Source organism: Elgaria multicarinata, chromosome 15 (genome assembly GCF_023053635.1).
Source record: "Elgaria multicarinata webbii isolate HBS135686 ecotype San Diego chromosome 15, rElgMul1.1.pri, whole genome shotgun sequence".
NCBI classification, from domain to species: domain Eukaryota; kingdom Metazoa; phylum Chordata; class Lepidosauria; order Squamata; family Anguidae; genus Elgaria; species Elgaria multicarinata.
Window position 1 is genome coordinate 31046006 of NC_086185.1, and position 12660 is coordinate 31058665.

The 12660-nt window shown below is 51.0% G+C and overlaps 1 protein-coding gene across 1 annotated transcript in view; it reads left to right on the plus strand.

Moving 5' to 3' along the window:
• The window catches only part of EFNB1 (ephrin B1), a 113508-nt gene extending 102055 nt beyond the window's left edge, over positions 1 to 11453 (plus strand). Inside the window, exons 3-5 of the mRNA XM_063142110.1 lie at positions 813 to 905; positions 5892 to 6023; positions 10311 to 11453. Coding sequence (XP_062998180.1) covers positions 813 to 905; positions 5892 to 6023; positions 10311 to 10699 — 614 coding nt within the window. The 3' untranslated portion in view covers positions 10700 to 11453. The remainder of the gene's footprint in view (positions 1 to 812; positions 906 to 5891; positions 6024 to 10310) is intronic.
• Positions 11454 to 12660: the final 1207 nt, after the last annotated feature.

Consider the following 12660-nt stretch of genomic DNA (forward strand, 5'->3'; position numbering starts at 1 on the left):
ATAATAATAATAATAATAATAATAATCAGGAAACCAGATGGGAGACATGTCCAACTGTGACTGCAAACCTGCCCCCTCCGTCACCAGCTTCCAGTCATTTTCGCTTGATCACTTTTTAGTTACAATTTTTTTTTAAAAAAAAAAAATAGCTTCCTGCGACGTTTTCCTTTGCTCTGTTGCTCCATTGCTTCCTCCTCAACTGTTTCCTCAAGACCCAATTCCTTGATTTCTTCTTTGGAAACAAAATGTGCTGTCATGATGAAACGTAGATTTTATGTCTCTGACCCTTGAGGGAAATCCTGTATATTCCCTTTCTGGCTGTGCTGAGCTTTATTCCTTGGTTGCATGAACGTGTGCCGGAGGCTGTATGGAGTGGGAGAGAATATTGAGAATTGCACACAGAGAGAGAGAGAGAGAGAGAGAGGTTTTCTGTGCCAGTACTTCTGGAACCGGCCCAAAGGCTCTTCAGGAACATAATGGGCTGCACAGGGCTTTGAGCCACCATCTCCCCAGTCCACGTCTGATGCTCTGTCTGATGTGTTACAGGAGTTATCATGTGTCTGGAGCGCCTTTGCCTGGCCTCACCCTGCCTCTGCCACCAGCCACGTCTCTGTCCGTCCTCCCTGCAGATGTTAGCTGCAGCCCTGGTTTTTCTGCCCACTGCAGAATGAAAACACAGTCTCCGTCAGAGGCGCTCTGGGTGTTTTGTTCTGGGAAGTGCTTAGCATGCACTTGGCCATAGATACATATTTGGCAGCGGTAATCTCTTTGCACCATCTTGACTCTTGTTAAATTTCCTTCTCTCCTTGCAGCAACTTCCAACGGATCTCTGGAGGGCTTGGAGAACAGAGAAGGCGGGGTCTGCCAGACGCGCTCCATGAAGATCGTCATGAAAGTCGGCCAGGGTGAGTTGGCATGTTCTCTTGGGATGCCTTTCATGGCTAAGAAAAGAGCAGGACTTCAGTCCTATGGTGGGAGAAGAGCAGGAAGCTCCCCAATCATTCCAGAGAAAGGTGGGGCAGGGCAAGGCGAGGCTGTGGGTTCTTTGCGTTGCATCTTTATTTCAATGGTGGGAAGCCTCACATTGAGCTGGTCTTTCTCTGAATGCCTGGGCTCCACAAAGCCTTCAGCTCATGCCACCTCTGGAAATGAAATTTGCCCGAGCATCTGCATTTTCCTTCGTCTTCCTTGTTTCCCAGGAACAGCGATGCTCCTGCAGAACCTGGAACAGGATTCTTGGCCAACATCCACCCTTCCTTTGCAAGCCCCAGCAAAACAAACAGGGAGCCCAAACTCCAATAATTTCACCATCCCTTGCAAAGGAGTCTCAGGCCTTGCCTTCCTGACAGCTGAGCTGCTGGTGGATGAAGAACAGCTGAGACGTGCCCATTCCCCAGCCCCATCTTCCGATGGCACAGTATCCGAGGGGCACAGCCTGATGCCCCTTGGCTGGGCCTGCAGTGGAAAATGTCTTCATAAATGCCAGATGGTCAAAGGGTGGGCCTGGCTTTCTGTGTCTTGCCGTACTTTTCACCAGCAGCAAATGTAACTGAACCACTGCCTCACCATACTCTCCTGAAGGCCCGGGGAGAGGTGACCAGCTCGACTCAGTGATGCAGTTCAGTAATTTTAGACCCTGTACTTAACAATCATATAGAGTCGCAGAGTTGGAAGGGACCTCAGAGATCACCTACTCCAACCCCCTGCTCAAGGCAGGCTCTGCACTGTAGGGTACAGCTACATATTCCCTGGCAGGTGGCCACCCAGCTTCTGCTCTTAAATACCTCCAGTGAAGGAGAACCCACCAGCTTGCTCACAAGGCAATTCATTCCACTGCTGTACAGATCTCACCGTTAGAAAGTTTCTACTAACGTTTAGCCAAAACCTGCTTCCTTGCAATCTCCACCCATTGTTTCAAATCTTGCCCCTAGGAGCAACAGAGATCGAGTCTGTCCCACCTTCTGTATGAGAGCCTTTCCAGTGTTTGAAGTCCACAACCATCTCTCCCTTTAACCTTCTCTTTTGCAAGCTAAACATACCCAGTTCTTTCAACCATTTCTCCTAGGACTTGTTTTCGATCCCTCACCATCCTGGGGGCTGTTCTGTGGACGTCCTCCAGCTTGTCACTGTCCTTCTTAAAATGAGGTGCTTGCAACTAGAGCAAAGCCAAATATGGCCTGGCTAATGCAGAATAGAGCAGAACCACAATTTCCCGTCACCTGGACGTTATGCTTCTGTTAATGTAGTCCATGATTATATTAGCTTTCTTAGCTGCTGCATCGGCTCATATTCAGCTTGTGATCCACTAAGACACCTTGGTCCTGTTGCATGAACTGCTGCCGAGCCAGGTCTCCCCCATCCTGTGTCTTCATCTTGTTAGAATCAGCCCTTGTGTTCCAGCCGGTCTAGATTCTTTTGAATTTTGATCCTGTCTTCTATGGTGTTGGCTCTCCCTCCTAGCTTCAAGTCATTTGCCAATTTGATAGACCCTCATGCAAGTAGGCAACTTCATCCCAGTCATTTATAAAAATCTTGAACGGCACTAGGACAGAACCCTTGGGCATTCCGCTTGAGAACTTTCTCTAGAAAGATGTCCAGCCATTAGGTAGCACCCATTGAATGCAATTAATCTACAAGCCGTGGAGCCACCAAACCGTGGTATTGTCCAACCCACAATTTACCATCTTGTAAAAAGCTTTGCTGAAATGAAAATATCATTCGTTCACAGTATTCCTGTGATCTACCATACTAGTAATTCTTTTCAAAAAAAGGGGATACGGTTGTTCCAGTATGACTTCTTCCTGACAAATCTAGGGTGACTCCTAGTAATCATATACATATGTTTTGACCTTGATGTTTTGACCTTCTCTAGGACAGGGATTTGTACATATGATTTGTCTTTGAAATGCATATATATCTCCATCTGAAATGGAATGAATAAGTAGTGACAGCGGAACTGTCAGGATCAGGCCTTCTCTCCCTAGTGTGGGAGGAGGGGTTCCAGGGCCTGAACTGGGCTCGGATTCTGAAGAAGAAGTAGAATCAGGACCAAAGTATATCAACCAAGATAGGAAGCACACCCACACATACACACCCAGCTTGGGGCTTCTCCAAGACTCTTCAGAAGTCAAGTATGAGTCTTCCCAGGAGCATATTAGACAGGATGCCGAAGGCTCAGAGACCTTTCCCTACCCACCACCTGGGAACACAACCTTTGTTGGAGGGGGAGGGGGACATTGGAGTTGACAGATCCCAGAGTCAGCCACAGGGTCATAGAATCATAGAATAGCAGAGCTGGAAGGGGCCTACAAGGCCATCGAGTCCAACCCCCTGCTCAATGCAGGAATCCACCCTAAAGCATCCCTGACAGATGCTTGTCCAGCTGCCTCTTGAAGGCCTCTAGTGTGGGAGAGCCCACAACCTCCCTAGGTAACTGGTTCCATTGTCGTACTGCTCTAACAGTCAGGAAGCTTTTCCTGATGTCCGGGTGGAATCTGGCTTCCTGTAACTTGAGCCCGTTACTCCATGTCCTGCACTCTGGGAGGATCGAGAAGAGATCCTGGCCCTCCTCTGTGTGACAACCTTTCAAGTATTTGAAGAGTGCTGTTATGTCTCCTCTCAGTCTTCTCTTCTCCTGGCTAAACATGCCCAGTTCTTTCAGTCTCTCCTCATAGGGCTTTGTTTCCAGACCCCTGATCATCATTATTGCCCTCCTCTGAACCCCCTCCAGCTTGTCTGCATCCTTCTTGAAGTGTGGTGCCCAAAACTGACTTCTTTATAATCTGCTCCAAAATTTTCCCAGGGATGGATGTCAGAGTGACTGGTCTATAGTGCCCAGGTTCCTCCTTTTTGAAGATAGGGACAATGTTAGCCCTCTGGCACCTCACCCATCTTCCATGATTTTGCAAAGATAATAGACAAAGGTTCTGAGAGTTCTTCCGCTAGCTCCTTCATTCCTCTAGGATGCAGTTCATCGGGCCCTGGAGATTTGAACTCATTCAAAGAGTCAAGTGGGCAGAGGAGAGGAGGTGGGAGGTGGTCCCTTAGCCACTTGGCAGTGTCTTCTCTGAAAAGATCCTCCCTGAGGTAAAGTGCCTGTTGGACTGCAGGGAAACTATACAGTTTTACTTGAAAGACAACTGCGTAGCTTTGTTCGGCTAATTAATTTTAGAGGATAGCTCCTAACATTCACACTCTCATCAGGTGTGAAGAGATGTTTATTGGTTGAATAAAACTTTGTGAATTACATGGCACACTTCTTTATTGCCTCGTTCCTTGGCTGGAGGCCTTGGAATCATGAAAGAAACTGGAGGTGCCCCAACAAGACTCTGTGGCAGAAAATTGAGCTCTGTTGCACAGTTCTTTGGGTTGCTGAAATTGATTAGTGCGGCCTTCCCCAACCTGGAGCCCTCCAGATGTGTTGGGCTGCAGCTCCCTACACCTTCAGCCAGCCGTGTTGACTGAAGGATGCTGGGAGAATAGTCCAATGTATGTTTGGGGGGCGGGGGGAGGTTGGGGAAGGCTGAATTGGTGTGTCAGCAGTTTTCAGTGCCTTTGGTTTTTTCCTCACGTTGAAGCAATGGAAGGGAAATCCATGCTACTGTCTTCCAAGTTTTAGAAGCACTCCGGTATATATTTCTACATAATATATTTAAATCAGATTAAGGGTGCTTTAATTCTTTTTCCTCAAGTATTTCAGGTCTGATACTGGGACAAAAAATGAATAGGGGGTACTTTTTTAGCTTTGTTTACAAAATACAAGTAAAATAAAAAGGCAGAATTAGAACATTCTCTAGGACAGGGATGGGCAACTTCGGCAGGCCAGGGAGCATTTTCTTCTTCCCAGATCTCCCACCTGTGGGCTGCAGTTTGTGGGGTATCCCACAAAAAAGAAAGAAAAGGTGGGGGGGAGTTGGAATCACTGCTTTGCCGTTGAATTTCGGCAGCAAACACTCTGTGGTGCTACAGAGCACTACAATTATTAAATTGAGACCTTTTGGCATTTTAGGAGAATCAGAAAATTTTCTGACACAAACTGAAAAATTTCCAGTGGAAGTCACCCTGTGTAAATTAGACTAATTTGCATAGGGCTATTTCGCAATTAACCCCCCCCCCCCCGGCCCCAGAAAATCTACATTATTGGCTTTTTCACACACCGGGTGCTCCTTTGGCTGCTCAGGTTTTGGGTTGAACAGAAAATTAGCTCATTTGTTGTATGTAGATGCTGGGTTTTGGCTGGAGAGGACAATGAAGTAGCTGGTCCTGGAGAGAGATCTGTGTGCATGGAGGTCGTGGGACAGGGGGACTGGGCTGAGCGGATCTCAGGAACATGCATGTGGAGGTTGCCCTGTGCAGCTGTTGGACACCCTCTGGGTTAAGAGAAGTATTCTGGGAGCGAACCAAGGCTGAAGCCGCCGCTGATCTCAAGGAGTCCTAAGCGTTGACAAGATGCATGAAGGCAGCTGTTGCTGATTTGCAGAAGAAATGCATGTGTGTACCACTTGCCTAAGCATGAGGGCCAGGCCAGGGTGTATGGCACACTCTGATGGTTGAAAGGGAGTGCGCGAAACGGGCAGGGATTGTCCACTCCTACGGAATGGGCACAATGAAGTGAGACTTTTGCCATCTGGTACCCTGCCCCCGTAGCACCTGATGGATTCCTTTGCCTCTGAGTGCATGTTGCCTGCATGAGCGTCCTGATCCATCCACCTAGCAACCAGCCAACCTGTTCCTTGCATGCTCCTCAAGCTTATGATGAAGTGATGTGGCCTAGCAAAGACCAGCCTCCAGCAGTGAGTTCTCGGGCAGGCCACAGAAGACGCTCTCCTCCTCCTCCTCCTGCTGACGGGCCCAGGTTTCTTATACAGACTCTTTTCTGTGTTTGTTCCTAGATCCCAACGCTGTGATGCCTGAGCAGCTGACAACCAGCCGGCCCAGTAAGGAATCTGACAATACAGTGAAAATCGCCACGCAAAGCCCACGCAACAGACTCCCACCTGTTGTGGAGGACCCTGGGAAGCCAGGTAGCGTTTTGCTCGGAACCCCAGAGAGGGGAAATAACACCAAGGAGCTCCTCAAATGTAGACACACCTGGATCCAGGGATGGCTTCACCAGGCCGCTTCTCAAAATACAAAATATGAAAAGTACTAGAATTCTTCACTCAGAATAAATGTTACAAGTGTGCAGAACCAGTTCAGGTGTTCTGTGCTTTCCAAGCTCTCTGAAAGCCTTGACTCATTTGTAGCCAGGATTACGAGGGTGGCAAGCCAAAGAGGACCGCGGTGGTGAGCCTGGCAGGGCTGTGCCTCCTCCATGCGACCCGAAGTCAGAATTCTGCTCAAAGACACGCAAGAGTGCTGTGGCCGGCATTACGCAGTGCACAGCCTTGCTCACGTCGCCTGATGCTGCGACTCATGTGGAGGGGAAGAGAGTTTTGCTGGCTGCTGGGAATCCCACTCAGCCTCTCTCTGCAGCAGGCATGGCCAGCACGACCTTCTCGCCCATCCTGGCAGCATTAAGGGCTAGAAATGTGCTTTGAAAATGAAATCAGAGCAACTGCTCAATTCTTTATACGATATGCATTTGTCTGTGCGCACGGTGAGGCTGTGGCAATAACACACAGCTCTGGGATTCCACATCCTGGGAAAATCTCTATATTTTGTGGTCAGGATAGAGGGTCTCACAAGCATGGGAGCGGGGTTTGGGGGAAAGGATGGGATGGAGAAGCCCCCGCCACTGACCACTGGAAAAAGTGTACTTGCTTTGCGTCTGTCCCCATCCCTTCAAAATCTAGTTTCTGAGCTTCTAACTGAGGTTGCCTGTCTATCACAGTTTTCTTCATAGTAATGAGAACTAGTAACTTGCTTACCTGTTTTTTTAAAGTGAGCTCATCAGAATTCCAGAGTGCAAATTGAACCGCACAAGTATCTTTGCAGCCCTTGTCAGTGTCCTCCGCTGCTGCTGCTGCCGCCGGTGCCGCTGGGCCTACCTTTGTGGCATGCAATGCTGAGGCTTTCAAACTCTGTAGCAGGAAGACACTCAGTGACTCTGGTGGAGATTTCTCTGCCAGGGAAATATGGGCGGCCTCCCCTCTCCCTTGGTCTGGCTGCCTTCATCACAGGCCAGCTCTGTCCCACAGTAGAGTTGATGACTTTGAAGGGTGAAGCGGCCAGGAGCAAGAGGAGGGGGTAGCGGAGGCACCCTGTGGAGCATCTCTCATCCATGTCTGCACCATGGCAAAGCTGCCAGTCTGTCTTGCTTGAGCTCCAGGGACTTTGGGCTTCCCTGGGCATGTTGCCAGGGCTCCATAGTAGCCAGGCTGTAGAATCTCTCTTCGGTCAGAGGACGCTGAGCTTTGGAACTCCTGAAGGCTTATTATTAGCTTTGGGGAGTGATGCACACAAGTAGCAAGTCCAGGGTCCCCACTCAGGCTCACAATGAAGGACTGCAGGACATTGAGAGGGGGAACCGAGGGAGGCGTTGGTTAAGAAAAGCATCGGAGAAAAGCTAGGTGGGAGTGAAGGTAGATGAATTGGAATCCAGTCTGAGCTGGAGAAGAAATCAGGGACATCTGACGCTCACTTCTCTTTTGAGCCCCTGCAGCTGACTTCTGGGTCTGAGTCCAGAGAACCTTGACAGCATCCTTCGCCTTTAATCATGGTTGCAGCCACATTCGTTCATGAACTTCTATCCTGCCACATCCCAATGCTCAGAATAGAGAAACGCTACACTGTTTTAATTACTGAAAGGATTTAAAATTATCCCCACCTTCTCAACCCCAGCCACTAAACGGTGCTCCAAAGAGGTTCCCACAAGATGTTCAGGCATAGGCGTTGCTAAATCATGGGTGGTGGGAAGGCATTGCAGAGCTGTGTGAGAAGCCAAAAAGGCCACGCCACTGCGCACCTGTGTATTTCAGTGTGAGCACAGAGGTAGGTGGAAAAACGGCCCGAGCTGTGTAAAGCTCAATTGGACAAGTTCAACACAATGGAAACAGCTAAGACCAGATTCTTTGGAGATGGATAGGAAGCCATCTTGTCATAGTCAGACCACTTCCCAGTAAGGTATAGATTCACAGTTGCCGTTTGGTGGGGGTGGACCCATGAAACAATCCACCACCACTGAGACTTATGGAATCTGGAGGATTCCTGAACGCTCTGGAGGATTTTCCAGCTGACAAGGTTGGAGCTCCTGCTGAAGCCCTGGTCTCACTCTGGAATGGTAAGATGGAACAGGCTGTGGACACAATTGCTTTCAAATGTCCTCTCCAACCAAATTTTCTGCCTGGTTTAGCTCCATGAAATAGGCTGGGTACAACCTAAGTGCAGCTGATGCACGTCTCACAGTGACTGAAGGCAGGTAAAAGCATATTATCATGCCAGCTTTGTGGCAGTGATGGAGGCTAAGTAAGTAAGTAAATAGTTTATTTGTGTAGCAAAAGCCGTTACAGTAATGGTGGCAAAGTGGTCTTGCATCACCGCCACCACCCTTGCATCTTCAGCAGAGTTGTTTGAGGTTGTGAATAGGCTATTCAGCTAGGCCTGGGGAGAGGACGTTCTCAGAGGCCGACTGTGACCAGTTTGCAAGGCACTTTGAGAATAAAGTTAGTCGTATTATCTCTGAAGTGGACACCATGATTGATACAGCCTCTGCAGAAGGGTCTGGTCTGGTTATGTGAGATCAGTTTCAGCTGAAGCAAAGTCCTTGGAGAGGGGTTTGGCTGACCACCGGTGTTCTTGACCCTTGCCCTTCTTGGCTGTTAACAGACTGTGACCAGAGGGGATTGACGGGGTGGGTCCAAGAGGTAATTAATGCCTCGTTATGAGAGGGAGTGACAACTATTACCCACTGGTAATATCACCTTCTTGGGCAAGATACTCAAGAAATTGATGTCATGTCAACTCCAGGTGTTTTCGGGGGGATCCATTTCAAACTGGTTTCAGTCTTCGCTTTGGAACCAAAACAGCCTTGGTTGCCTCTGCTGGGAAAGAAACAAGGGGCTGGGGTACAGCTGATTCTCCTCAATTTCTCAGTAGCTTTTGATACCATCGGCCATGGTGTTTTGCTGGACTGGCTCTGTAGGTTGGGCATCAGGGACACAGTGGTATGGTGATTCCATTCGTTCCGGCAGGGTCAGTTCCAGAAAGTTGCATGTGATTTTCTGTTTGACTCCCAAGTTGTTTGTGTTGTGTTCCCTCTTAGTTAACATCTATATGAAGCTTTTTAACATCCATAGGAGTCTGCTGGTTGAGGTCATCAGAGGGAAGGGTCATTAGTGTGATGATGACACACAGCTCTGTTTCTCTCTGTCGTCAACCAGTGTTATGAACTCTGGATGAAATCCAATAAACTGAAGTTGAGTCCTAACAAGACAGAGGCACTGTAGTTCTCAGGTCCAGGAAATGGGTGTGCAGCCTGTTCTAGATAGGGTTGCATTCCCCCAGAAAGAGCAGGTAACACAGGTTGGATTGTAGTCTTTGTTCAGGCTTTGTCACTTGAGGGCCCAGGTGGCTTTGATGGTCTGGAGGGCCTTTTGCCAGTTTCGGATGGTTCACCACCTTGCCATGCCTGGGTAGGGATAGCTTGGCCATGATGGTCCCCTGCTCTAGAAACCCTCTGACTGAACTGCTGTAATGGGTTATATGTGGGGCTGCCTTTGAAGATGGCCAGGAAGCTTCAACAAAATATAAAACAGGGCTGCCAGAATGTTAAGTGATTCGGAATTACACCAATTCTGAAGGAGTTGCAACTGGTTCTCTATTTGCTTCTGAGCCCTGCTCAGGGTGGTGGTGCCCTAAACAGCTTGGGACCCTAAATGCTTGGAGGGCTGCCTGAGATCTTTGGGGGAGGTTTTCCTCTGTGTAAACCCACTAGGGTTGCATGTTACGCTGTCCCAAGGGGAGCGCCTTCTCTGCAGTGGCACCCCAGCTGTGGCAAGCCTCCCGAGAGGTACATACAGTTGCTGCCAATATGGCAGACTTTTCAATGCCAGGTCAATTTTTATTTTCCTTGCCCCGGCATTTTGAGTTGGGCATAGCCTGCCAGCCATGTCTAGTTTCGTTGCTCTCCAGTGGTTAGGATGACGATAATGCGTCTTGTTTTATTATTTACCTTATTGACGTGACTCTTCTAGTCATTTTTATTTGCTTTGTTTTGCCTTGTCCAGCTGCTCCGGCTGTTGTATGCCGCCTTGGTATCGGTTAGGATGAAGAGTGGTTTAGTTAGTCAGCCTTTAATCGTGAAATAAACGCCTCTTCCTGCAGAACCAAGCCATCCACCTTGCTTTTTCTGTTTCCTCCCCCCATCCCAGACCCCGTTAACCAAGACGACCGGGACACTCACAGTCCCACGGACGGTTTCTTCAGCTCCAAAGTGGCCGTGTTTGCAGCGATTGGTGCTGGCTGCGTGATCTTCATCCTCATCATCATCTTCCTCGTCGTCCTCCTGATCAAGATCCGCAAGCGGCACCGGAAGCACACGCAGCAGCGGGCGGCGGCCCTGTCCCTCAGCACGCTGGCCAGCCCCAAGTGCAGCGGCAACGCGGGCTCTGAGCCCAGCGACATCATCATCCCCTTGCGGACTACAGAGAACAACTACTGCCCTCACTACGAGAAAGTGAGCGGGGACTACGGGCACCCGGTCTACATTGTGCAGGAGATGCCCCCGCAGAGCCCGGCTAACATTTACTACAAGGTCTGAGGAGCAGCCTGGGCACCCCACCAACAGAAAAGCACTAGACGAGCGAGGGGTGAGGGGGCAGCCCACCCCCACCCCACCCACACACCCCTGGTGTGCTTGCACTGCGGAGGAGAGGGCCAACGGAGTTCCCCGCGAGGCCCAGGCAGAGCGGGAGCCTCTCCCGCTCCCCTCCCCCCTCCCCTCTAGTATTTAGTTTTGTAGTTTGGAGCTTTTGTAATCCCAAGACTTGAGGAGGGGGGTGGGGTCGCCAGCATCCTCCTGCCCGAGGCCTCGGGGGCGCTCCGAGGCGGTCGCCCACCGGCCAGCACGCTCCGCAGCCCCCTGGCTTGGGCTCTGTGCCTTTCCTCACCTTTGAACCTGCCTGGGGAAGCCCGGAGGATTACTGCCATCTCTGCCGCCACCGCCATCATCGCTGCAGGATTCTGTCTCGTTTAAGTTTTGCTCCCCGGCCGTCAGGCTCCCGCTTGTGTATGATTTCCAGTGTTCTTGGCTGGGGTGGGCGGGGGCAGAGGCTGTGCCAAGCCAGTCCCAAAGCTCGGTGTTCCAGAATGCGTTGGGGAAGGGAGCCGTTCGCCCGCCACAGCGGGGGCAGAGGTGGAGACCCTGGAGAAAGGAAGCTGCCTGGCCCCCAACTTTCTACAATTATAGTTTTTAAATATTTTTGTACCTTTTCTTTTTCACGGTGAACCATTGGAACTCTGAGCCGCCACCTGCAGCTTTCCAGCAGGAGCTTTTCCCGCTCTGTTCTGCAGCCCCCACCCACCCCAGCGCCCCCCGAGGCTGCACCTGGCCCTGGGAACACGCTCGCTCAGCTCTCAGGCTTGCCATGTCGAGGCCGGGTCCACTCTTCATAGCAGCCATCTCTTTGTTTTGGGCCTGCTTTTTGTTTCTGTTTTATTTTATAAAACACAAAAAGTAAAACGGCAACGTCTCCAATGGTCAATATGAAAGCGAATCTCATTGTGAAGAGCTGCCCCCCCTCCCTCCCTCCCTCCCTCCCTCTTCTGGGGAAAGAGCTCTCCCCTATGAGGTGCTGTTTTCTGGTTGGTCAATAGGAGCAAAGTCCCAATCACTGGAACAAGCTGGGTGTGGAAGTAGCCGTGGGGAGGGGCCCCTCCTCTCACAGTGATGCATTCCCTCCCCCCTTGCAGGATCTAGGACCAAGCACCGCCCCCCCCCCCCCGCCCCCGGTGTCAGGGGTGCCAGGCCAGTTGGGCTCTCACCACACTGGCATCCCTGAAGATCAGCACTTTCGTTTCCTCCATAGGAGTGGGAGGAGAGCCGTTGCACTCTGGCTGGGGTGGCCCTGGCAATGAAGAAACTAGCCCTCCCGTTCTTTTGCTCCTCCTGCTTCTTAGCCGCTCCTGGAAGTCACGTGGATTAGCGGCTCTTGTCGGATGGGGCAGGGCCAGCTCGTGAGCGGCCTCTTCGAGAGAGAGCCTGGGCCCTGAGCCACACCGGAGGCTGCTACCTTGGACTGAGTCACACCCAGCCCGGCCCACCTAGCCCCCCTGGAGACGCTGCCGGGGACTGAACCGGGGCCCTTCTGCATCCCAAATGGGGGCTCGGCCTCTGACCACCCCCACCCCACTAGGCCACCTCTTGGATTAGAGGAGGGGGGGAGGACTGGCCACAGGGCGGCGGCTGCAGTCAACTTGTTTGCAGGAGATTCCGGAGGGGAAGCAGGTGGAGGTGGCCGGGGGGGCGGGGAGGGGAGCGTGGCTGGCCCACTGGCTGCAGTTCTTCCACAGCAGCAGCCAGGAGAGGTGCAAAAGTCCTCGCTGCCGGGCCTAAAGATCACAGGAGGGCTGGCAAACGTGGGGGCCGGATGAACATCTGTGCCATCCTGTGGATGATGAGAAACCGTCACCTAAGGCCAAGAGGCCCCGCTCCATCCTCACGTGCCCCGAGAGCAGCTAGGCTTCCCCTTCCCCCCAGGATAGGTCTGTGGCTTGTAAGTT